Below are 27,704 nucleotides of genomic sequence, written 5' to 3'. Positions count from 1 at the left end.
GCTTCTAACTAACTTGCCCCTAAGGAATGGTTTAGTAAATAGGGGAAACAGCTGCCCTGATTAACTCTAAGACTCAATTACCCGCTCTTAGATTTACCCAGCTTTGTTGTGAAGCTTCCTCCCCGTATTCTGCTGTAACACTTCTTTCAAATTGTTCTCTTGGGGCAAAATCTCATCACATGATAAAAACACACTCCTGCTTTACTTGGTGGCTTCCGAGAGCTTTGATATGACAGAAAAGAAGTCTGCTATTTGATCAAGCATTTACTTCGGCAGTGGGCGATGGTGTCATTGCACAATATAGTTGCTATGTTCGACGCCAACTGTCTTGTCACCAGATAAGGCAGAGTATAAATTGGATTTCAGTCCGATAAACTTAATTTTCATCCAAACAGTATCAAGTGTTTTAAGATTCTGTTTGTTGAAGTGGAAAGGTGCGAATGGAAGTTCATGCCATGAAGTTGCAAAGTACATCAGTGCTTTTGAAATGTTGCTTATTTTGGAACTTCTCTCAACTGTTACAATTTGTTTTTATTTCTGTCTCTTCGCGTTTTTTCCTAAATTGATATACAACCAGAATAAAAGCAATTTTAAACAGCATCCAGGAGACTGTGTGAAATCAGAGCCTCGCTACAGCTTGCAGCCAACACATACTCTGATGGGTACCGCGCTAAATGATTCTTCATAGAATTAACTTGCTTTCACTGGATATACCGCTCATCTTGTCTACAGGAATATTTAAATAATTCATGGAATTCTCTTTACCGGAGCATATAAAATCCAGAAGTGATTTTCTTAATCCAATCAGTCACATCGCCAACATGAACAATTCATGACATGTGACTTTATTTGGATTCATGGATACCTTACTACATGTAGTCTTTCATGAGTCTTGTGAAGGATAAACATTGTTGGGAGTTGAAAAGATAAAGAATAAGGGACAAGAAGATAAAAAGCTGGAAAAAAGAATTCAATGGCTTTCTTAGAGATTTATGGGATCTGTATTTAATCCGCACGATTCTGATTCCGTCTTTTTCATCCCAACCAATATCCTCCGATGAAGGTGACATTTCGTTAGTTGACCAAGTTCAAAGTTGCAGTCTTGATCGTTATAATTTGATTACAGAGTCTTGATCTGCGTTGATGTTTTCAGTACGGCAGCCACGTAATTCCATTTACTGACAGTGATTGTAGGCGACACCATAACCCATTAGTGTCTCTGTACGCTGCCTGTGCTGCTGCATCTTTGCTGTATAGAGATGATAATCGAAATCTGTCTTTGTTCCGTGATCAACATAATGATCACTTGTTTATCTACAGATTCTGTTGTCTTTGAAGGCTCCGTTACACACACGCTGAGCTTTGAACGAAGTAATACAAATGGGGTAATCATGCTTTTGATGCTGCCCATCATATATCGTTGATATCTGTGGAGAAAATTTGCTCTTGTCACATAAATAAGATAGAAAGTAGAAGAAGATGGCAGCTTGTTTAAATAGCTGTGGATCATGGGAAGATGGATGATGGTTAATTGATGGAAGGTTTTGCGTCTGATTGTCACATTATTAGGCTGAAATAGAATCACTTTGTGTGTTATCTTTGTGTTAGCAGCTTCTTGGAACACAGAAATGTTGATATACAATAGGTGAATGGCCAGAGTTGAGTAATTGTAACATTGTTTTATGAGCTGCTGTATATTTCATACACACTGAAGAGCAGACACTTTCTTCGTATTGACCCCATGTGTAACAGATAGTCAGATCGCCTTAATGAGAATGAAAAATCAAAGGATCGGGTGTGTCATGGCTGTTTTTCACACAAATAGATTTTGTTATAACATTATGCCATTTCATTCTGTCTGAGAACCGTGCATATTTTAAGTTATTTTAAATTTTATTTAGTTCTTATATTTCTGTTTCTGTTTTCAGGTGAAGCTGGACCAGACAAACAACACAAATGCCCCTTCCAGGGTCATCCACATCCGCGAGTCTGCCCAATGATGTCGCGGAAACCGACATCGTACAGCTCGGATTACCGTTTGGAGAGATGAGCAAAGTCCTTCTGCTCAAACAGAAAAATCAGGTAAGAGGAGATTGCTATTGTGACAAGGGATGGACACTGGCACAACAGTCAGCTTATGTTGGGGAAGGAGAAGCTGTGGTGGAAGACATCTTTTAGCAGAATTCAATATAAGTGATGAAAGAGGTCTCTTGCTGGGGTAGTCTAAGGTGATGGAAGATGATGTGCACAGTGGCCTTCCTTTGGTGTAATTATTGTTCATGTCACAAGATGGTGGTTTCTGACAAATGGTGAACGTTCTTGACTTGCATCACTCTGGGTCTTCTTCCCGTGGAGCAAATGTATCCACCCTATATGGACCACTGCTATCTCTGTGTGAGAGTGAAGTAAGGTTCAGCGTTCTGAAGGAGGGATGAAAATCATGAGGTCTTGGCACAATCCTATTGTTGAAAAATAAGATGCCAATTTAGGTGCTATTCACTAATCACAGGCACCTGTAATTTCTAACACCTTTCAAGTGAACATGACCTCAATTTGTTGGCAATTCCAGTAATATGTATACTCTCTTGACTATACTCTGCTGTAAGAGTGTCGACAGTAATGCCAGCTGATGGAGAGAAATTATTAATGGTGGCAGCTAGTGACTGTGTGTGTTGTTTGGTCACAGACTCCCAGGTTATTGGTAGATAAGTCAGTCAGATTCAGAGACAGTAGTCCAAGGAATCTTTGTTTCAAAGATGTCTGTGTTAGCTGGAAATCGAGAAGCTGTTGTCGGGTTATAACTTGTAATTATCACCGGAGTTTCCAATCATGTACGCTTGCCCGGCAGTTCAAAAACATGTCGACCAATGATTAGGCAGGATCACCTCCTGCTGCAGGTTGTACCTTGGGGAGTGTACCGTCTGAGTAAGTCTGATAGAAAATAGCTCATTGTGTCATGTGAATGGAACGTTTTCAAAACAGATTTTTTATACACCATTATTAGATTTGTATAGCACATTGTATGCATTAATTAGCAAAGTAGTGATAAGTTAACATGGAATTAAGACGAGTTGTTATTAATGATTACAGTCTTCTCCTGCTTGGCTATTCTCTTGGAGGGAGCGGTGGGGTAGCCTAATGGTTAAAGCGTTGGCTCGTCACGCCGAAGACCCGGGTTCGAATCCCCACATGGGCACAATGTGTGAAGCCCATTTCTGGTGTCCCCCGCCGCGATGTTGCTAGAATATTGCTAAAAGCGGCGTAAAACCAAATTCAGTCAGTATTCTCTTGGACTGTTTTGTTAAAGGTTGTAGACTGTTTGCCCTGTTGGGATTCTGGCCCCCAACAGGCTATGATGGTCAGTGATGGTTAGACGTGGTTGATTTAGTGTTGTCGTACCTGGACAAAGGGGATTATTGTTCACAATATCCATCACCAGATTGTCTGGTCCAGACTCGGTTATTTACAGGCTGCCGTCATATTGCTGAGTGTGGTGTCATGTTACAAACAACAAATATTCTTAGTTCAAGTCGGTTTAATGGTCAATTAGTATTTTTTAAGAACTTTGTTCAAGATAAGAAACGTGCGTCATAAATCTTTGTGCTAATAATCCGGCAGCTCAATATTTCCAGGTTTGTCTTTGTAGAAGCTGAAATCTTGCCACAGGATTTCATGGCATGACATAATTAATTTAAAAAGACATCTGTGCAGTAGCCTGTATGATCACCTCAAACAGGACACTGGAAAGAAGTGTGTTCTCAACTGCAGTTGGGACAACATGAGATATGCAGGAACAGACAACTATAAATTGAAGTTGAGAAATGATGAAAGAAAGATAGTCATCTCGCACTTGACGCAGAATCAATCTGCTGCGACATCAAAGATGCGGAATTGGCGATTAGCATTTATCAATATCTTTGGCCATAGTGCCCGAACATGACCTTGAATTCATTGAAAGATCAAGGCACAAATCAAATCCTTTATGGTGCTTGATCCTTAAGTGCTGGCCCCTGTTCCAATCATGTTGGCATTAATGTAGCATTGTGGTGCAATCACACTTGTCATTAATCTTGTATTGTACTGCTATCACCTTCGACATTATATGGTATTGTTCGACAATCTCATTTGACATTATATGGTATTTTGCAACAACTACATGTGATATTAATGTGGTATTTTGTGAGTTACCCGCTGCCTTAGATTTCAAGATATGATATGTATCCTGCTATATATTCTTCATGTATTATAGCACATGACAACAAATGGTAAGAAATGATGAAATCGCTGCTTTTCAAACTCCTAATTTGTCCTCACTGAAGACTTTAACGTGACAGGCGGGTCTTCATGTTCTGCCATGTTTGTAGATTGCTATTTTTGGCATTAAGGGAGATACTTCCATTTCGTCTTCTGGTTGTATTGTTTCGCGATCTCACAAACTGATGATTCACATATTGTCGGTAACAAGCATTGATGACGTCTTAAGGCACTGTAGTTGTTACAGCCCAAGTATTTCTGTCACTTTCAATAAATTTTGGGAAATTCGATTTCACCATAATCATCATTATGGCAGTATGTACAAACACAATTTTCGTGAAAATTATAAATAAGTGAGATCATTATTACCTTTAATTCTACATGTGCAGATCTACTGGAATTCATCATCTTCAGCAGCCCATGCTTGTCGTGAGAGGTGACCATGGGGATCGGATGGTCCAGCTTGCCGATTTGGTTAATCCTTATCCTCGCTATCCCATTTGGGGCGGTGGTGTACGTTGGCTCGTCCATGCTAATGTCAATTCCCCCTGCTAAATTGTCTGGTCCATTTGATTATTTAGGATATGCTGGAGACTGGTCATCATTATTTACAGCAGGAATATTGCTGATTTAAGCGTTAATCAACAATCATTAACTCGAGGGAAGAATTTTAAATATTTTGTGATAAGTTCTTTAACATGCTTTAAAATGTTTGTAAATTAATTGGTTTGTGTTTTTGAGCTAAAGTGCAAAAGTGTGTTTCCTCATGTTTCCAAGATGGTCTGTCACCAAGGCAATAAGGTCGCTAGTATGGCATGAAAAGGCAATAAGAGACTTATCTATGTTGTGTTAATGTTGTATGAGGTTGTTATCAGGGCTCTGCATGCCCTAAAGATGGCAGTACAGATATCACTCAGACCTTCACTCAGCCAGGAAATTGTTTCCTCAAGGTCCTCCTCCTGCAGCTCTTGTGGAGGCAGCAGACGCCACGGAATATATGTACAGTATGTGCATGGGGGCTGGCACCACTCACGCATTGTTTTTTCTTGCAACTCTTAGCAAGTCTTGATGATTCAACTTGGCAGCTCTTTATGGAAGGTTGGATAGAATAAACTATTTTGTTAATGAAATAGGATTTTATGTGAATTCGTTGAGAAAAAAAGATTTCATGGACTGAATATTTGTCAAGGTAGCAGGTTAAAGTATTTTAGGGTCAGAAGAGAAACTTTCAGTATGTACAAGTTGTACAAAATGGCCGAATGAGGTAGTTGAGGTGTGCGTAATGTTTCAGCTGTACAAGATGGAGGTGGTGGATAGGCCAGACTGTGTGCGGACCTTGTTTTCTTCCGATTAGGTCTGTTTCTCCTGTACACAAACCTGACTATGTGGAATTTTAGATCAAGTGGCTGAAGCAAGTCATCTGCTTCATGTGAAGTTGTTATGGTCCTTTTTCCTAAGACAAGCAGGTGATTATCATGTATGTCATTCAAAATGGCTTCTACGAGACTCATCCTCATTGTTTGGTTACCAAATGTGTTGATCAGTGTTTAGGACCCAAATCTCATGTTCAAACCAAATAAAATGTAACCATGGTAATTCAAGATCAAGCATACATATGCGGACTGGGAACCCGGACTCACAGGTACTGATTCTTTGAAGACATGACTTATTTTTCTCCATTCACTTGTTTGCATTGATGAACTTTGTATTGTTGATTCCGTCTAAGAAACTGACATTGACGAATTTTGCAGCTTTTGAATTAGAAAATGCTTGGCAATTTTTTGGAAGGAGTTAACAAGGATTGAAGAGCTTGGCCATAGATTGAGGCCAATCCACCTGTACTTTGCTTCTAATGATGCTAGTAAAATGCACGCTTTTTCCTGCAATTCTCAATGAAGGTGTTGATAGATGGCAGCTCTAGTTCACAGCAAGTGTCCCCACAGGAAAGAGGTTTAAATGGAAAAAGTGGATTTTCCCACTCATGTGCAGGACAGTAGTCTGAAGTCGATACTGCAATGAAGAAAGAATCTTTTCTTGTGAGAGGGATGAGATTAAGAAGCTATCTGCAACTGACTTGGCGTGTACAATGGTGTATCTGTGAATAGCGTGTAAGCCTTTTGGAGAGGGCCTTTATTGTGTTAGCATGAGTCGGAGGCTGTCGGGAGGAGATCAGAGTAATTGACAGACAGCCAACATGTCATTTGAGGCCAGATGCTTGCAAACAGGGCTTCCATGATTAATAGTGTGCACAGCTACTATTTCAGAGTGGAAATATTGTAGTGATGGATTAGGCCCTTATTTGATGAAATGAGAAGAATTGGTCAGTTAGATTTGTTAGAATGCTACAATTTGGGGAAATTATGATTATCCTGATACAATATAATCCTGGTTTCTGTCTCGGAAACATGAAGGAAATGAGATTTTGTACCATGCCAATTTATTTTCCATCTGGTCTACTTCGACTGTATGTACTTAATCAAAAGCCATTGCTTGACAGGGAGAGTCATACTGGTGAAGAGTCTCTTTATGAGAGTACATCTCATTTAGACTTCTAAATTAGCCTCATATTTATGGTCCAAAATATACGGTTAAATCCTGCAAATTTAATTAAATCTGTTTACATGAAGACATTTTTATCAAATCGTTCTACTTATTGCCTTGGCAACATTGTGGAATTGTATTGACGTCTGACAGATTATATGTCGTTAGTATCGATCCGACTATTATGATTCTAAATTGCCACATCTTGGAGGAGGTCTGTTTGAGGACAGCGTTCCTCAAAGGTATAGATGTTGTCATCTCATTTCACCCCTCAAGGTAGCACAGCTTGGATGACCACAAGCCCTTTCACATCTGTAACGGTTGGCTCTGCGATTAACTCGATAGCCAAGTTGGCTGTCATTAGTGTCGATTGTTCTTGTAGAATCGTCTACGGCACTGACCAAACCCTCAGGCCTCAGGATTATCGTCTGGCAATTTACAAAGGGAGTTAATTATTTCATAGGGCTTCTCGGCGGCCATGGCCCTGTGGCAGTGAAGTGGGGACATTGTTATGGTTTAGGTTTCGTGTTGGATCTAAGCCTCCACTCTTTAGATCCGTTATGTTTTGCTGCTTTATATTACTTGTCGGAATTAGCATCTTCCAGAAAACCAGTCATGACTGGTGTCAGCTTTGACGTAAAACATTGCTTATGTCCTTGGTTATGACAAGTGTCTAGACAGTACCTCTTGTCATTGGTCAGATTTGACATCAAACTAATTACAAGAATCAGTGTAAATCTTGGTAAATCTTAACTCCACTGGCTTCCTTCAAGGAACAAACTGCCAGGATATATCTCCACCGGGGCCCAATTAATGTTAATCTTGTATATCTTCTGTGTTCATTTTGTATGAATGGTGTCATGTTTACTCCCAGTTTAAAATTCTAGCCCAAAGTTCCTTTCTGACAGGAAATGATGTATAAAGATCTTGATTGATCTGTTCGAAAGGAGAAATACATCTTGCTGCAAGCCTTGAGACAATTGGCTTTACAAACCTTCGAAGACCAAATATTAGCTTTGTGTACTGCTTAAAAAATAGATGTTGTCTCCAGGTTGTCCTAGTATATAAACCATGTACCCCACATCACATCACCAATGCTCCTGCATTCAACAACAAGGACAATATTCTTGACAATCATTGTCAGTATTTATGAAACTACGCTATTTTTAAACTGAAATTTTATACCAAAGGTAAATTCTTAGATACTCCAGATACATATTTGGGGGAATAAAGAATGACAAATAGAAAGTTCATTCCAAATGTTTAGCTACTCTCTTTTGGTGGTACAGACAAATTTAGCTTAATTTCATATACATCATCACAGTATGGCTTAACCGAAAATGGAATGTGTAAATGTAAACTTAGGGCAATGTGTTATGCTTTTAACCATGCCTTTGGTAATATAACGCACGGAAATATAAACCCCTGGATGAATATGCTGTTTGTTTTCAGGCTTTCCTGGAATTCAATGACGAGGGGTCTGCAGCCAACATGGTGTCCTACTACCAGACCACGCCTTCCCAAGTCCGCTTGAAACCATGCTATGTCCAGTTCTCCAACCACAAGGAACTCAGTATCAAGACAGATGCTTCACATGCATACCAGGTGTGTACCAGTGACTGATTACAGGTAGCAAGGGATTCTTACCGTCTTGTCCTGTTTCCTCGAAAGGAGGAAGCTTTTCTGTTTTTCTTTACTCTTTATCTTTCAAAGAAAAAACATGACTGAAGTGGCCATTTTGGTACTGATTTACATGAAACTGGAAGAGATGCATAGAAGAAATAAGATGAGACGTTGCAGCTTTAGGTTATAAAGCAGATGGAATGATATCATATATACTGGAATTGACAGTGACTGATAATGTCAGTCAAATCTGGGGAACCTCATACCCACCATTATATTTTCGTTTATGCAACAATGTTCGATTGCAGTTTGTCTTGCTAACTGTTAACCATACACCATGTGAGTGGAATCGCCTGAAAGTGACATAAAATCCAACTCACTCTCACTGACTCATGCATAAACACATGGATTTAGGTTGAAACATTTTTCATGGCAGCGAGAGTTCTTCCCATATGATGGCGTGATCATTTTTCTAGCTCTTTGAAATCTACACTTCAAGATTCTGATACAAGATCTTTTCAAGCTGCTTCAGAAGTTTTGGCTTCAGTTATTGACTCTTCCATACATGATCTATTGTCGTGGCAAGAAATAGAATTAATTTCTATATTAGCTGTAGGGGAAGCTGTATGTGAGAAACAGCTGTCATGAAAAACAAAACCTTTCGCCGTTTGAAGATGACACGCCTTTGTGGCAATTCAAGATTGCATCTCGGATGACTATCATTCCGCAGGCTCTCATGCTTTCAAGGTAAATCACAAATATGGCTTACTTTATTTCCCCTTTCAGACATTCATTGTAACCAAAACAAGTCCTGAATATTTTTGGTGGTCTTGCCACGCTCAGTAGTAACTGATTAGTGAGTTTGCACTGTAGGGAACAGTTGCTCTGATAACAGCCTTGGGGGTGGGGCTTCTCCTCCCCAGCCCACTGTAGTTGGGGTGAAGGGATCTCAAAACAAATCTGTCATTGTCAGTGGGACTATGGCTACCCGTGCCTGTTCAGAGAAATCACTTTTACTTGGTTTTAAGGATGTGCTATTATTCTGAATTCCTGAGATAATAATCTTTAGTGCCTATCTGAGCATTTTGTACAGTGATAAAGAAGTGGAGACAAATTTGTAATGTAAATTCTTGGAGGCTCAGGTTTCTGGAGTAACATGAAATATAAATTGTCTTTATCTCCGTTTACATTATCATTTGGTATAAATCATCTGTTTCCATGACAACAGAATGCTGTTTAGTGCTATAACTCGTGTAAATTGCTTTAACATGTCAGTAAAATAAGGAACTATTTAAATTTAATAGGTACTCGCTAATGTAGTTGTTTCTTTTCATTTCATACACTTTAGTAATTAGGTCCTGATGGTACTACTGATCTGCTTGGTGTCATGGTCACAGTCTAGAGTGTAGTAATACACATTGAGTGTACCTCAATAGTATACACTGTCTTTGGACAGGGGGATGAAGAAACAGAGTCAAATAGTTCAACAAGGGCACCAAGTGCTAGACCCGCATATATTACTCTTCATTTTTGTGAATTCCATACAAGTTGTCCAATGATGTCCAGGGATTGGGAAAGGCAGGGGCCATGGGCCATTTTGCACATTAGAATTTTGAAGTTTACTATTGATACAAGGGCAGTGGCCCATTCTAAATTCAGAAACTGGCTAATAATCCTGAAAATGGCCCATTGTCAAAGTTCTCTATCCCAATCCCTGGATGTCAGCTTGAAATATATAATATTTCAGTCTGCATTTCTGTTGACTCCAAAGAATGGTACTAGTTTGTAGTGGCGATAGATGACTATATTCTTCTTGTTTGCTGTGCAGTGCATGTTTGCGTGCAGTGCAGTAGCCTACGTGTTGTAACATGCCTTCCCAGTACTGAGAATTCATTCCTCACATTGGCTCAGCAGTAAGAGGTGACATAATGGTTGGTCAGACTCCTGACTTGATTCATTGAGATCAGACCCAGGTATTAGGGATTGCTTATGATATCAATCACTGGATTGTCTGGTGGAGAATGGATTACTTACAGGGTGCTGTTTAAATTGATATTGCTGAGCGTGGTATAACACACAAGAGCAGACAGGTTCCTGCAACATGTCACAGAGTTCTTCACCATTCTTTTACCAAAATGTTGCCGTGTCTGGGTTTCTCTTTTGATGTAAGAACATTTGTAAACCTTTCATGAACATATATGTAGCCGTTGAATGGTATTCAACTGGAATAAGTCTCGTATATTAATATTAATGGAAGTAGTTATGAAATTGGGATCACCATGTAGGTGGAGAAAGACTAAATCCATTATTAATAAATGTAATTTGTTATATTGATTTATTAACATAACCCATGAATATAGATGTTAATGTTTTGAAGACTCCGCCATTATGCTCAGCTAGTTTTCCCAGCAATGATTGTGCCCATTCATTGTGACAGTATGAAGCAGCGTGTTGTATGTATTGTCTCTCAGTGAGGAGGCATACCCCCGGACGTTGAACATGTATTTGTTTTTGTGTGACTCAGGTCTTGAAGTGCCTCATAAGAGGTCTACGTTTTTTACAGCTTTCATCACTGAGTGAGGCTTTCCTTGGTGTCTCCCGTTGTGGTGTGATTGGACGATTGTTAATAGCAGCATCAAACCAGACTCACTCACTCACTCACTCCATGCACCTGAGACTTGAGTTGACTTACAATGTTGATGTTACAGAATGCTACAGCACAGGCGGCTTTGCAGGCAGCTCAAGCTGTGATTCACGCCCGCGGCGGCGGCAACAGTGGTGCCTTCCTCGAATCAAATGAGTGTAATCAGACGGTGCTACGCGTGATCGTGGACAACATCCTGTACCCCATCACACTTGACGTGCTCCACTCTGTACGTATACCCTGGACTCGCATGCTGGTGGTTCAGTATCACTTTCTTACTTGACTACAACAATGTGAACATAATGATGGGTTCAAATAGTTCATAAACTACAGTTTTGTTATCATTAACAGTGTTGTTCAGAATGATGTCTTTTGAAAAAAATTATCATATATAGTTTGTTGTTCATGCGATAATTGAGACAACGGATGATCTTAAGTGTCTGGAAACCCATCACTTGGGGATACATTCAAGACTCCCAGTGTATTAAACTGTAGGTCGGGATGCAGATGATGTCCGTATGTATCATCTAAATCTGAAAACCTTCTGTTGATGCTCTCTTGCTGATGCATCCACCAGATGGCAGCACCAGCCTCAGAGTTTACAAGAAAAGATACTGATAATACTTGATTTATTTTCAGTTATTCTCTCGATTTGGAAAAGTCCTCAAGATCATCACTTTCACCAAGAACAGTAAGTAAAGCTATTTTCCTGAAAAGCATGAAATGTCCAGACTCAACCTTGTGATGTAGTTGAAATATTGCTCGCTCTGGTATTAAACTGTGTGATATGTCTGAAACATGGCAACACTCAATGTCAAATAAACACACCTATTGTGTCTAAAGCACAACGTTTCAATGTTTGCAAGTTGTAGAAGTTTACAGATTACTCTGTTTGTGTCATGAAGACTCTGTGTGGTTGACATCAGGACTAACAGTTTGCATTTACCTTTCAGACACCTACCAGGCCTTAATTCAGTTTTCAGACCCCATCTCGGCTAAAGCAGCTAAAGATGTAAGTGTTTCTGATATTTTCAAGTCAGTTTATATGAAAAGTCCAAGAAAAGAGGATCCAAATGGTCAAGGGGAGATAACTGTTATTGATTTAGTTTGACACCTGTAAAATTAAACTAAAATAGTCACCAGTCCTAAAACATCACTCACCCAATCACCTACTCACTTGGCAATTACTGTGTAGTTAACTTCTCTTCTCCAATGATTTCTTGTTGACTGCGTATCATTGTCTGGTAACTCAGTCAATTGTGTGTCAATATATATATATTTCAAATAAGTATAAATACAAATGGAGCACGATGAAAGACAATGAAAATATTCTTGTAGATAATTTTTGGGGCCCTCTAGTCGTAAAAGGCATAATAAGTCTCAATTGAGTGGGTCAATATGAACTGTACCAGCAAAGTGCATCTGTTTCTCCAGTCACTGGATGGACAGAATGTCTACAATGGCTGTGACACACTGAAGATCGACTACTCTCGTTTGATGAATCTCAATGTGAAGTACAACAATGACAAGAGCCGAGACTACACGCGGCCTGAATTGCCCACAGGAGAAGTGACGTTAGAAACTACCATGCAGCAGAGCATGCTGGGTATGTAGAAACAAGAGTTGACTGTGAATATGAGTGTTTGGTTTGCATGCAACAGCTTGGTGTTTTCCTGGAAATATGAAGGAGTAATATTAGAAATGTAAACTTCTCTGAAACTGACACACTGATAAACTTGTGTCATCTAATGCAAAGACAAAAGGTTAGAAGGGAAGGTGAAGGTCAAGGCATGTAAAAGATGTTGGACATGTTTGGATTATTGGCAATTTTGGTTTGCATCATTCTGTGCATGTAGAAATATGGACGTGATGGCTGGATGGAATATCAACATGGCAACATGTAACAGACCCTTTCTTCTTTCAGATTACTTTGCTCCCGCCTGTATGTATAGTTCCGATATTCCATACTGTCTCAAATTGTCATCAACTCTGTTCATGTTGAAATCATCTCTTATTGGCTGTGTTTTCAAACTTCTGAGTATAAAGCGATCCTTAAGTCTCAACATCTTTTGCATTAAGACATGCCTCCGTCTTCTTGTACCTCTGTATCAAACCTTGCATGCAAGTCTCCAATACATTCTGCCTTAGGAAAATCATTTTGTGATTAAAGCGTATAACCAACATGGCCGAAACGTCTCGGCAGCACCTTGGATTGTGCCGACACACTGAAGTGTCTTCTGCCTCAGCATGCTTACTCAGTCATGGAAATATTGAAATGTTTAAATTCTGAAGCTTGCCTCCCCTCGGGCAGTTCAAGATGACTTTGTTCGTGTGGTCCAAGTTTGTTTGCTGATATTACTCTTCTTTTGTGAACTGATCAATCATTTTGTTGCAACAGATATTCTTGTATGTTTTCTTATACACATGTATAACAATGTTTTAATGTTACAGTATACTGCATTTTGTTTGCGATGTATTAGCCAAGTCTACATATGTCTATACCTATTATCTTCTCCTCACTAATGCTGTGGGTCTACTGACGTGTTCTATGTCCATACACTGACATTCACTTACTGCATGCTACTGCCGCTTCACAAGGTTTTAGACATCTTTTCTTATCAGAATTGGCGTAGTTACTGTAGAAACAAAGCATATGCCTTGGCTGAAAATGGGTACTTCCCACCCCACACTGTCTGACAGAGCAACTGAAGATTTTTCTTTTAAAACTCTTGACAGTGATATTGTCCCAGTTTTAGAATTTTTGTAGCAGTTTTGTGGATGAGGAAGATGAGTTTTTTTGGTTGTATTTTTTTGTTGCAAATTGTGACAACTATATAGTGGGGATGGTTACGTACATGAAACACAGCTATATATTAGATTTTGATTTGTGAATTCTTTAAGATGAACCAGTTGCTGTTTGTCTCTCCTCCTGCCTCCTCACTCTGTCCCTCTGTCCATCTCCCAGTCTGTGATACACATTAACCACTGGACCGTTATTTGCAACTATGTTAGGTGCTCCGGGGGTGATGGCCTCTCCGTTCGCCGCTGCCATGCCGGGCTTGGGAGGTGCCCCCTTAACTGCCTATGGTGCCCCTTCGGCAGCCGCAGCCGCTGCAGGTATGCTCCTCCACGCTTTTCACACTAACATCTGATTGGTTGCCTCCGCTGTTGTCAACCCTGTGGTGTATCCCTTGTGGTGTATATATGTTTGTATTACCCGATTGTCTGTACTGAATACACTCAGCTATATGCCAGACTACAAGTTTGAAATTCTAGATGTGGATATCAATGAACTTGCGATCTACATTATGCACAGTTGAATAATACTACTTATAATATGTAGGCTTTGACATTTGAAAATGTCTCTCGGTGTAACAATAGTTATAGGCAAACTTTAGAAAAGGAGAAGGATATCCTTTGACTTGATGTAGATTTGCATGGGTGAGTGCTAATTGTTCTTGCTACAGTTCATGACCTTCAGATGGAACCTCTGTTTGAATTCGTCATCTTACCATCAGGACCTAAAATCATCTTCAGACTTGACCAACATATACACTTGACCACTAAAGACCAACATATACACTTGACCACTAAAGAAACAGTCATGTTCAAAACTCTTATTTTAATTTAAAAATGAGTTGGATGTGTGCTCTTTCTTTTAGTTCTGTACACGACTGATGTAGGCTTATAAGAACTGATTGTCTGGTATATGAGCTGTGTGTATTTTGAAGGCAGATGTTTCTGTGCTTTGACAGAGTAGACGTGGAAGGTGAAACCCCTGTAAGCAGACACCATGCCTGTGTCCATTACTTTAATTTGTCTGCGCAGCTCTACAGCAGTGTAGTCCCATGCCTAGCAGGAAACTGAACTATCCTTGCTCAAGGCTGCGTCAGCTGGCGTCACAGTATTAGTACGCAGAGGACAAAGCTTAGTGTAGGGCTAGTTTCCAGAGAGAATCTTCTTCCTGCTTACCAGGCAATCATGACTTGTTTCAGTCTCACGGAGAACAAAAGCAACCGTTTCCTGATGTTCAGGAAACAATGTTGGATACATGTTTTAAAAGCATGAGGAAGTATCAAATTTAGGAATGATATGATGGCTGGTGGGGTCTGCTTTACAGCTTAATCATAGCTAGAATATGTTTAGCAAAGTGCAAAGTAACATAAATAGACCCTTGACTGGTATCCGAGTCAGGGATGGTAAAGTTTTGAATACTTTAGGCCTGTTAGTGGTAGGGTGTATAAAGTATCAATGTGCAATGTTTAATATAGACATGGCTTCACACTAGTGCATGTGTATACATTTATTAATACATTATATTTGCCATTATGTAAATGAGCATCCTTTACTCCTCCAGAATATGCTGTCCAAAGAAATGATATTTTGGGTGTCTATTTTCGGTATTGGTGGAGTAAAGGATGGTCATGGCGCCACTAACAGAACAACCCACTCTTGATGCAGGACTTGAATTGGATGTGCTTATGTTGATTTTGCTTATAGTGTAGAATGGTTTAACATATCTGAATTAAGGCTTGTCTTGTTCTTACTGCTACATCATGGCAACTGTTTGGAATATATGCAGTTTTCTAACTCCCTTCAAAATGTGGTCCTTCAATTGAAGGATTGTGATCATGACAGAAAATGTGGACACTTGTTGTGTCTGTCAATGTTGCATGATGTAGTGGTAAGGTTGAGCATGGAAGCTTCTCAGCAGCAGCAGCAACAGCAGCAGCAGCTTTGTGAGCATTTTGTGATGTCTTCCAAGCCCGTTGCTTGTGTGGAACTGATCATTAGTATGTCTCCTCTTCTTGTCTTCAGCACATGGGTTTGGTGGTCTGCAAGGTGAGTGTCAAGGTCGTATAGCACCACCTACTCCCTGTCCTGCACGCCATGTTGATTGGCAGATTGGATAAAACAACATCTGGAAGTGCAGTCTTTAAAATCTACAAAATGATATTTGAGATATTCATATTTTTCTATAAAAATATTTCATGGAACTAACGCTTAAAGAAAAGGCTTTATTGCTCCAGCTTAGCTGCAACACTAAATTCCTCTGTAGGCGCAATAAGCAAAATTAGTCTGTTGGATTCTCGTGGAATTTAAGGTGGAGATTCAAACCCAGCAGTGATTAACGTCAATATGCAGACTGGTCATGAACTCTAGACCAATCAGAAGTCCCTCTATGGCACTCAGCTGTGCTATAGTGAGAGTGGCAGGTTGTGACTCTCTGTGTACTCTCCAGGTGGCTTGTTGTCCCTCACTAATGTCTACTTCTTTCCTAGTTTCTCTCTTCTCTTTCAGTTTTCCTGCTGTCTATCTGTCTGTAGAACATAACTGTTTCCTGCAATCTGCAAGTCTGATAGCATCAGTGTACCAATGATGCCATTGGTGTACTGATGCCATTGGTGTACTGATGACAGGGTGTACTGATGACAGTGGTGTCCTGATGACGGGACGTACTGATGACAGCGATGTACTGATACTGATACGACAGTGGTGTACTGATGATGTACTGACTGATGACAGTGGTGTACTGATGACTGATGATGCGGTGTACTGATGACGGGACGTACTGATGACAATGATGTACTGATACTGACAACAGTGGTGTACTGATACTGATGACAGTGGTGTACTGATGACGGGACGTACTGATGACAGCGGTGTACTGATACTGACGACAGTGGTGTACTGATACTGATGCCATTGGTGTACTGATGCCATTGGTGTACTGATGGCAGTGGTGTACTGATACTGATGGCAGTGGTGTACTGACAGTGGTGTACTGATACTGATGACAGTGGTATACTGATACTGATGACAGTGGTGTACTGGTACTGATGACAGTGGTGTGCTGATACTGATGAAAGTGGTGTACTGATGACAATGGTATACTGATACTGATGACAGTGGTGTACTGATACTGATGACAGTGGTGTACTGATACTGATGACAGTGGTGTACTGATGACAATGGTGTTCTGATGACAATGATGTACTGATACTGATGACGGTGGTGTACTGATACTGATGACAATGGTGTACTGATGATGGTGGTGTACTGATGACAATGGTGTACTGATACTGATGACAGTGGTGTACTGATACTGATGACAGTGGTGTACTGATGACAATGGTGTACTGATGACAGTGGTGTACTGATGACAATGTACTGATGGTGTACTGATGACAATGGTGTACTGATGACATTGGTGTACTGATGGCATTGGTGTACTGATGGCATTGGTGTACTGATGGCAGTGGTGTACTGATGGCAGTGGTGTACTGATGACAATGGTGTACTTATACTGATGGCATTGGTGTACTGATACTGATGGCATTGGTGTACTGATGACAATGGTGTACTGATGACAGTGGTGTACTGATAGCATCTGTGTTATGAACTGATGGTGCACATCCTGTGTTTCAGCTTTTCCTGTACTGGATTCTAACTCTCTATTGATTGGATGTACATGTCACGCTTTCTCTGTGACACACTTACTCACTCACTCACCATGTCTTGATTACTGCTGTGTCAAAACTTCACACTTTCATGGGTGTTTTCAGAATTTTATCCATGAAACCTTTACTGACCATAACCAAGGTTCATATGCAGTGCCCATTCGTGTCAGCAACAAATTACAGCACTGTGACTCTGTGCTTCAATAGGTTTAAATTGAAATAATCTACCAGATATACATTGCTGTTTGGTACAGGCGTCCAGACATTAAATATGCACCATGGGTAGATGTTTTGACACAGATGCCTTGGTGTTCAATGTTCTTCACACACATTATTTTATTACTACAGGTGTCATTTCCTTTGTTTAGGTGTCAACCCTTTCTCTTCGGCAATGCCTGCAATGGCTGGATTTGGTCCAATTCCAGGAGCGTATGGTGCCGCCCGTTTAGGCATCCCTATCCAAGCTCAAGCCGGCAGTCCTGTACTCCTTGTCTCCAACCTCGATGAACAGGTATGTTGTCAATCTTTCCTAGCTGTCTAACTTGAAAAACTAACTTGTAATATTGGCAGTCTCCTGATTATCTCCCTTACTATGGCGTATTTGTACCTGTACGTCTGCTATCGTGTCCTGTACTACTACTACTACTACTGCTGTTGTTGTTGATTTGGTGGAGGTTGCTCAAATATAGTATGTTGTCCCACAGCCACATGAGCTAAACCTAGCATTATCATGTGTTGGATTCTGTATATATTTGTATTTTTAAGTAGTTGTTTTTAACAAAAGCTTTCCTTTTGTGACGGAGAAGTAGAAATTGTCAGTGTAATTTGTGGCTGTCCGTCTGATAGGCACCATATTGTACATGACACTTCCTGTTAATGTGGGGCATGCTTTTGCTTCTTATTAGCCATCTTTGCTTACCATGTTTATTGGTGTAGGACGACTCCACTAGGTGGGGTACATACGTTACGTGCATGCCTATCGCATGATTTTGTCTGTCGCTGTTGCCGCCGATCCACCTCTGTCGGTAGCGATGTGCTGATGAGCGGAGGAAGAGACAGCACTAACAGTGGCGGGAGCACATGTCACTCTCAACTTACTGTCATAGTAAAGCATTAATAATTCTATGTTGTAATGCAGGGCTGGAATTTCAATTCTGTCAGTTCACAAGTCATTTTTTGCACAAATTTTGCATTTTCTATATAGGATAGATTTCCTTTCTGTCCACTGATGGCAAAAGCGATGTCAACTGCGGTGTTAGAATAGAAACGAGCAACATTGTTGAAGCAGACACTGGTTCTGTGGGTGGATCATTCCTCATCAGCCCAACTTTGAATGTCAAAATAAAACCGACACAAGGTTAATTCCAGCCCTGTGTCTTCAGTAATAATTTGCTGTTATCAAATCAGTCATTCGTCACTTCTAATGAAAATGTTCCCATTTTCTTTTTTTCCCCCGTCCAATCACTGTCCACCACACCCATACATCCATCCACCACTACAATGCTGCCGTACGTCTACTACATCCATCGTGTGGCTGGCTCGTCTATTCTTGGTTCGCCCACTCCGCCTACTCGGATCTACTCATCATCTCTCGTCCATACTACTTCCTGCTGCTGACAATGCTATGCTCTCTGTCTATGTCTACTGTAGACGGTCACGCCCGATGCTCTCTTTACCCTTTTTGGTACGTTCGTTAGCACTCCTCTCACTCTTTATGTAGATCATAATATCGCACAGGAGAGAGATGTAACATTGTAACTGTTATGCTGTATACGGGGCCTTATTACCCGCCTTTTCTCAAACATCAAAGGATCTCACAGTAATAATGTGCTTCTGCAGAGTATTTATGAATGTCTCTCCTTTGAGGTAAATAAATAATTCTGGCTTAAATATTGTTGCATTTCCGGTTTATAAACTTACTAACAATTCCTAATGATTTATTTTATTTGTTTAATGTTAAGAGTATTGTTTTGTTTCCTCTTCCTATTGTGTGTAAAAGTCCACCCTGGAAGGGTTTTTGTGGAGATAGTTCTTTATATTAATTTCGTCAGCATTGATAAACCTTGGCTTCGCTTTGTATTGCTGCGAGAATGTCTAGCCTGTGTCTGTGTGGGACTTGGTGTGACCTATTGGCTGTACTTGCAGGAGTGTATGGGGACGTACATCGGGTGAAGATCCTCTTTAATAAGAAGGATAATGCACTCATTCAGATGGCAGAACCAAGCCAAGCACAGTTAGGTAAGTTGTTTCTGCAATTAGGCTGTCGGTGTATACTTCCTAAACTCTTCCAGAACTTTTCGGCAAACAATCTTGAAACATTCTTGCAAAGATGTATGCATTTCTGGAAAGTGGATTAGTTGGAATAGTTGACATTTATCAGTAGTTTGATATCAGGAAAGACAAAGTCTTTGACCTGGGCCCCATCCCTTAAAGCAATCAAAGGGCGAAGATAATCGTAACTGCCATACTCTAACCTAACCTACATCAGTCTATGTGATATGGGGGCCTTGCATCAGATAGATCTGGGGTAGCGTGGCGGTTGACGTGCTAGTTACCGCGGACATATGTTGGGAGTCCATTGATGGTGTCTCTTGCTGCCATGTAAATAGGATGTTGCTCAGGTCACATTGGAAGGCTGTGTGCTGCTATACTCACCAGCCATGACAGATCAACTTTGGTTATAAACTGTCAAGATGTGATAACCTTATTAAGTAAGAGAAAGTGTTTCTGAAAACATTTTGTGAAATATTTGATGTCTTGATTGAGATGTAACCTCATTGCTGCATTTGTAAGCAGCCCTTCTTGATCAGGGAGGCATGTGTCACTGTATGGAGCTTTGGGAAGAAAGACAACCGCCATGCAGCTCCTCAAGGAATCAGTGTGTTTGGTTTAGCCTTTTGTGAAACGTTTGCAAGTTGGGGAATGAATAAAGTGTACAAGCTACACATTTCTCCATCAGAAACTACACACAAAAATAGATGTCAATCTACTGGCTACATAAACATTGACTTTATACCTACTCTACATCAGTCAGTGAGTCGTGACACTGAGCTGTGGTGTACGCATGTGTTTGACTATCTGTGTTTCTGCCTGCAGCCATCACGTTCCTGGACAAGGTGAAGGTATGGGGGAAGACAATCCGGGTGGCTCAATCCAAGCACTCCGTCGTACAGATGCCCAAGGAGGGACAGCCTGTGAGTAGAAACATTGCCTCATATCAAGGCCAACAGCAAGAAATCTTTCAATAACATGCCCACAATATATACAGTTGGTTAGGTTCACTGTTTCCTGAGTTTCCTTGATGACCAATTAGACATGTGATTACCATTTCATGATAGCAACTGAAACATGGGTAAGAAATGCTGTCCAGTAAAAAGAAATGTTTAAAAATGTATTTTGTCCTTTAGTTGTAGGAATGTTTTGTCCTTTAAAAGGAATGTATTTTGTCCTTTATTTGTGTCCTTTAGCTGTGTGTAGGTTTTGTCCTTTAGCTGTCCTTTAGCTGTGTAGGAATGTATTTTGTCCTGTGTGTGTAGGAATGTATTTTGTCCTTTAGCTGTGTAGTGTATTTTGGAGGAATGTATTTTGTCCTTTAGCTGTGTGTGGAATGTCCTTTAGCTGAATGTATTTTGTCCTTTAGCTGTCCTTTAGCTGTGTGTAGGAATGTATGTAGCTGTGTGTTGTATTTTTGTCCTTTAGCTGTGTGTAAATGTATTTTGTCCTTTAGCTGTGTGTAGGAATGTGTTTTGTTTCCCCTTTAGCTGTGTGTTGTGTTTTAGCTGTGTGTAGGAATGTATTTTGTCCTTTAGCTGTGTGTAGGAATGTAGTTTGAACTTTCCCCGTGTGTTGTGTTCTGTATTCAGTTCGTGTTGCGTGTTGCAGGATGCTGGTCTGACAAAGGACTACGTCAACTCCCCACTCCACAGGTTCAAGAGACCAGGATCCAAGAACTGTCAGAACATATTCCCGCCATCTGCAGTGCTACATTTATCCAACATTCCGTAAGTGAAGGATGGTTCATCACAGCATATAGTACATTCAGCTAAATAAAACTACTCAGTCACACTGTTGAGATTAGAACCAGGTTCCATTGTGATATGGTTGTAGTCTGTGATGTGAATGGTCTCCACTCACTTCTTGTTACTTTGTTGCTTTCAGAAAAGACACAGAGGAAGGGGAAATCACTACAAAGTTTGCCGAACACGGAGCTGTTAAAGCATTCAAGTTTTTCCCGTAAGTACCAGCAGTTCATTCTTACACACACGTTAATAATGGACACAAATGTCACGATGATGATATTGATGTTACACCATTTGAAACCAAAATTATGTATTATTACTTTTTCTAAGTCATACAGTCTGCTACTGTTCAGAACATAGTTGTAGTGATCAGACACATTCAGTAATGCTGGTTTGTTTGTTTCCAGGAAAGACAGAAAGATGGCCTTAATCCAGATGGGCTCTGTGGACGAGGCAGTCATGGCTTTAATAGTAAGAGCAGTTTTGTAATGAACCATGTAACAACTGACCTTCAAACTGAAGTCCTACTGCCATTCTATACTATCACGTCTCGAGTTTCATGAAAACTTAGTGCCTCTTAAATTTTGTCATCCTTGTTTATTTGCAAAGATGGGGAGCTTTTCACCCACAAAAGATAAAAGCATTTGATGACTTCTACCAGCTTCATTCAAATTAAATCATATTTAAAGATTTTATCGTGATGAATGTATTCTTAAATACACATCAATATTTGTGTTGTCTGGTGCCGTCTGCTGGGCAAGGGCTAGTTCACTGAACATGATTTGTTTCTTTCCAGGCTATGCACAACTTCCAGATGGGAGAAAACAGCCACCTGAGAGTGTCCTTCTCAAAATCCACAATTTAGAATTCAGTCTGCGCCATGATACAAATGTGACTTTGACCATGTGATCACTGGATCAGCTGCAGAGACATAAGATAAATTTTTAAGTGTACAAACTATGGAAGTAGCAGACGCACGCCTGCCTGTTGCGTGGAGCTAGCTCCCATTGTGTGAGAGGAGTTTCTGCCCTGTTGACTCCGGGGGTCAAGTGCCTTCGACATGATTAACAAACGCTGCAGCTTGGTGATCAACTGGTCCACCTTTGCCTGCTGCGTGGTTGTCGGACAGACGGACAGATGGACAGATGAACCAAAGCAGCGTCTGCTCTACGGGTTTGAACAGTTGGATCTCTGCCTCCATTGGTGGTGTCGTCTGTCACACCACGATCGCCAACACAACACTGGTTGTCATGGTGACGAGCAGGCGACAGGGAATGTGCATTATGTTCAGTCATTGGCTGTCCTTGTGTTCCCATACTACCTAGCGTTAAAACAGCCGCGATCGGCCAGAGTGTATTTGGCTTTTCTCAAGACAAGATTGAAGCTATGTTGTTTGCAGTGCATAAGAAAAGGCAGCAAATTCATTGTACTGTTTTGCATTGTTTTGTCAATTTGAGAGAGAATTATATTTTAAAGAGCTCATAATATAGTAGCGTTTATATCCAACCATTAGCGTACAAAGCAGTGTGGTCACGGTTTTTGGTGCACACTTGTAGAACTTGGGCTAAAAGTCTGCTTACGGAACTCTTCAACACTAGGGGTCACTTAGTTCTTCTTGTGTTGCCATAGCAACAGTCTGAAGACATGTCCTGCAACATTCAACTAGAGAGTGTTGGGCATGGTTTGCCCACGACCCTTGTACGGAAATGTGAAACACAGGTTATGTTGTCGTTAGTTGATGTTTCATCCTGAAGTCTAGTCGCCTAGTTGAGAACAGGACTTGTCGTCGAACTACCTCACAAGATGGCCTATATGACGCTGCTGTTGAATTGTTCCTCAATCAGTTGTTGTTATTTTTTCCTACTTGCATAATCAATGTTCTCGTGTTCGAATGTTTTACAAATAAAGTATTGGGGGTGGGTTACGCTTAAGCAGGCTTTTAGCCAGGTTTTATTCTCTGAAATCCATTTGTTTGTGATAGAAGAAACCAGGGCTGCACTGTGCGATACGCTGCCGGTAGTTTATACCCCTCAGAGCTTCAGCAGGTGTCAGAAACTCTGGGCTATCTGCCCTTGTTTCATGGCAATCAAGATAACCTCCCTTGTTCCCGAGTTCCTGGTTTGGGGTGGCCATCTTGCTTGTGTTTGAAGCAGACGACAGGGCGAGATGATGATATGTTTCTTTTTTATCCCATGGGTCAGCTGTTTGGTAGTGTACTGATGATCACTGGTAGTGTACTGATGATCACTGTCGTTTTGCCGGTAGATTAGGCCATGATTTTGTAAGTTCTATTTTTGCATTTCTGGTGTTATGATCAAGTATACTGAGGTTTCGATATATATTTTTGCATTTTGAGAGTTACTATTGTATGGGGAATTTATTTTACATGTGACTACCAGGGTGATGATTGTTGGTGTCTCGTTGTCGTCTTGTCCAAGTCAAGAAAGTAATCATTTAAAAATTATGTGACTATGTGATGAGTGTTGCCATGGCAACTGCCTTGTCATGGCGGGATGGCCCAGTTCGAGTTACGTTCGCTACCCAGCATTCCACAAGACATGTGGCCGCGAGACTTGCTAAGTTGCCATTGTTATTATAGCATGCACACTCCTTCACTGGAGATGAGTATTGGTTCCCCACGATAAAGTGCTGTAGATACGCCCTTAGCTGCCTCCCTTGCTACTAGCGATAACACTTTGTAATTTCCTGATTGATTGTATCTCCTTGTTTCTCTGTATCTGTATTTCCAGTAGTGAGTGTTTTATCTGTGTATTTCTCAGTTGATCTATCCATAAGTGTAAATCCTTGAAGAATCAAGTTTCCATATCTTCTGACCATCTATTGTAGTATTCTTATATTGCCTTGTAGTCCCTTCTGATGAAAGTGTCTGGGAATGTTGTCAACTCAGATGTAGGTACAGCGAGGTCATCTTCAGAAGACTCTGCCCAACTGGATTTAGGAAACAATTCCAGTGGTTGCTTTTGCATCATTTTACCCTTCCTGCAAGTAGTATTTTGAAATTGGACACTGATCATGGGCATTGATTTTGAGATTAGTTTGAAATGAGTCCAGATTAGTTTTAGCATTTGGCTTTGAAATTGAACATGTATGAACTCGCTGTTCGCAGAACGTGGCTTACATCCTCCTGGGAGAGATTGACAGGTTGACCGGCAGAGCTAGGTTCAGGTTGGGATGAATTCAAGGGAACATCCTTGTTTTAGTTGCCACCCCATACATCCTGATCGAAATCCACCTACGCGGCCATTGTTTGACATATTTCCATATTCTTGGTGGCGGTTTTCACTTACTGTTGGCTCGGGCCTGGAGCAGACGTTAGTTTTAATGATTCAAGAGCTTTTGTACATACTGAGTCTCCAGAATGAAACTGTTCAGCCTAAGCCTCCTCCTCCATTTGTAGTTGCTACTTTTCTAAGAATGGTCAATGGCAGGACAAGTTGTGTATGTTCAGAACGGAGATTTTATATTTGTACTTTTATACAAACTAACTCTTTTTGGTAGGTGAAGATGAGAAGATGTAACCATGACAACCATTGATTCATTCATGACATCAGTCTGTGTTTGGACAAAATTCTGTCTGTAGAAATTACTGAAGCTGATCTGTCCAAATTAGAAAAAAATGAATAGTTCCCTCTCCGAGATCTGAGCCAGGCCCATGTCGACCTATCAACTTGTTATTAGGCAAATCTATTGACAATGTCGTGATTCATACAGTCATTTGCATATATATATTTACAAATTCTATATATTATGTACGTCGTATTACTACCCCTCGTCTCAGATGGGGGAACCCCCAAGATCTGATTCGTCTTGCATAATGCCAGACGGGTTGTTTTGTGCCTAACATTGATGGGAACAACATAAAACCAGGCTGTTTTGAAAAGTTTTTATCTCTTATAAATGCTTTTTTATTTATTGAATTCTACCTTGGGGCCCTTTGTTTTGAGGTGTCCCATTGTTATTTACAAGCCTCTGATGTTTGAAAAGTTCATAATGTATCCGTTAAGAGAAACAACTTGTATTGCGCAATCTGAAGATATTAAAGTACAATTTTGTAATAAAACGATAATATTTGTCATGCACCGATTTAATCTAGAAGCCGCAGCAGCCCTTGAGCCTGATTGGCCAGACGCCAAAGTGTAATGCACATATATGAATGTTTCAACGTCAAACCACAACACGGGTGCTGCACTAGCAAAACATCTATCTGGTGTTTCTATTGAGCTCGCTGTAGTCATAGTGATAACGACTTTCTGCACACTCTTCCTGTGGTGCATCACTTCCTGTCAACTGGCCGTAGTGTAGTGTACATGTAGCTTGGTACATACGTACATACGTCTTTGTCACTAATAACCTTTGTACTCACCTTGTGCTGATATTAAATCCCTGGATGTGGGACAGAACACTCTCAGCTGTCGTCTTTCTTTCTTCTCTACCTCTGTCATTGCTGCTACCTTCATTCGCCTCTCACAACCAGCTAGTTAGAACCAGTTAAAACAAGATGTAGCAACTGGACAACCCACACCCTCAAGGTTTGGCGTCTGCCACATTGGCAGCAGACGTTAATCACACTCATTGCCTTACGAAAACTTGCTCATAGTTCACAGTTAATTTGTATAAATAGTGCAGGAAACTTTGTTTTAAACCAGTGTGCCTTGCTTTTGGTTGAAATTGACAAAAATGTTGATCACCACAAGTCTAAATTATTTGAGGCTGACATGTTTTCTCCTGGCAATGAATGTGATGGTGAGCTATCTCTCTCTATATATATCTGGCGCTGGGTGACGTCTGCTTCAACTGTCATGATAAAGCCTCGCTGTTTGTTGTCTGCATGGCTACCACTCCACCTCCATCAGTTCGGTAACACAGTCAATCATGGACCCTTCATACCAGTACATGAATGGTCTGTGGCACGCCAGCTTTCCTGATCACCATGGTAACACCGACAACATGGACCCTTCATATCAAACACTAGCTTCCCTTACGCCACCCCAACATTTCCCTGCACACACCTGCCTCTGTAGGACAACCATTGCTTACAGCCATGGATGACAGCTGCCTGCTTTTGACTTCAACAACTTGATAAAAAAATTGAACAGGATTCAGATCTAAGTGATGATAATAAGGTATACAATTCTGGACAAGCTGTTTGTTTTACTGAACTTTATCATTAATCCACCATTCTTATATGGCTTTTCTGTAGTACTTATTAGATTTAGGTGACACTTGCGTAGGGGTCCCGAGGTCAAAATTCAATGTGATGTGAAATTTGCATTTACCAAACAAGTGTCAAGCATATGCAGTGTTCATGGGAGAGCATTAGTTAGGATGAGTAAACAAACTGAATGCATGGGAGTATGGTAATACTGATGTTGTGGTATGACTGGGCCCATTTTATGATTAATCTCCACGTCTGATTCGGTCCATTTTATGACTCGTATCCACGTCTAATATTGCCCATTTTACAATGGGGCCAGTGATAAAACTTCAGAAGCATTCTGTGGTAACCTGGTGAAAGAAGCACCAAGATAGCCTGCTACAGGACCTTGCATGCCTCTAAACACGAGGATCAGTTGAATACCAGTGCATTTCTCAATTACTCATTCATGACATCCTCCCCTACAGATCCTGAAACAGTATATCCACAAGTTCCATGCAAGTCTGAAATAGTTTGGCAGGTGTATATGTATCATAGTCTGAACATGAGATTCTCCTTCAGTCTTACATTGTTTTGTGAGACATTTAGCAAACTGAAAATGTTCAAGTGTTCTCATTTCCGAGGCCAAATGTTATGTAGGGTACAGGAAACTGGTCATCTAAATGTAAACAAAGGAACTAAAATGATCTATAATGTAAGTAATCATATTTGTTTTGAAGAATTACTTGCTTTGTAAGTCTCTTCTTTCAAAATAACTTTCACCTTTATCAAAACAATACACTAAAAACAGATTACACAAGATTGTTAACATTTATATGTACTCTAGTTACATTCTAGAACTTAGTGTTTAAATAGAACCCTTGCCATACAAAACACTGGTTAAACAGACAACTCAAAGAAGTGGAAGACCACCTGTGCTGGGAATGTGCTAAACTGGAATCTCAACATATATTGACAATTTTTTGTACTGTTAACGTTCAAAGCAG

At 40.5% G+C, this 27,704-nt stretch overlaps 1 protein-coding gene across 1 annotated transcript in view; it reads left to right on the top strand.

The window, feature by feature from the left end:
• The window catches only part of LOC124256738 (polypyrimidine tract-binding protein 1-like), a 130,813-nt gene extending 104,842 nt beyond the window's left edge, over positions 1-25,971 (top strand). Inside the window, 18 exon segments of the mRNA XM_046690701.1 lie at positions 1,929-1,985; positions 1,987-2,082; positions 8,248-8,400; positions 11,127-11,291; positions 11,702-11,753; positions 12,016-12,074; positions 12,497-12,668; positions 12,987-13,004; positions 14,075-14,179; positions 15,881-15,904; positions 17,892-18,034; positions 19,174-19,207; positions 19,669-19,761; positions 20,620-20,717; positions 21,406-21,524; positions 21,682-21,756; positions 21,950-22,013; positions 22,339-25,971. Coding sequence (XP_046546657.1) covers positions 1,929-1,985; positions 1,987-2,082; positions 8,248-8,400; positions 11,127-11,291; positions 11,702-11,753; positions 12,016-12,074; positions 12,497-12,668; positions 12,987-13,004; positions 14,075-14,179; positions 15,881-15,904; positions 17,892-18,034; positions 19,174-19,207; positions 19,669-19,761; positions 20,620-20,717; positions 21,406-21,524; positions 21,682-21,756; positions 21,950-22,013; positions 22,339-22,407 — 1,596 coding nt within the window. The 3' untranslated portion in view covers positions 22,408-25,971.
• The last annotated feature ends 1,733 nt before the right edge of the window (positions 25,972-27,704 follow it).

This window comes from Haliotis rubra, unplaced genomic scaffold (genome assembly GCF_003918875.1).
Source record: "Haliotis rubra isolate DU_JTF1 unplaced genomic scaffold, ASM391887v1 Scf638, whole genome shotgun sequence".
In the NCBI taxonomy this organism is placed as follows: Eukaryota; Metazoa; Mollusca; class Gastropoda; order Lepetellida; family Haliotidae; genus Haliotis; species Haliotis rubra.
This window is presented reverse-complemented; position numbering and strand designations above follow the sequence as displayed.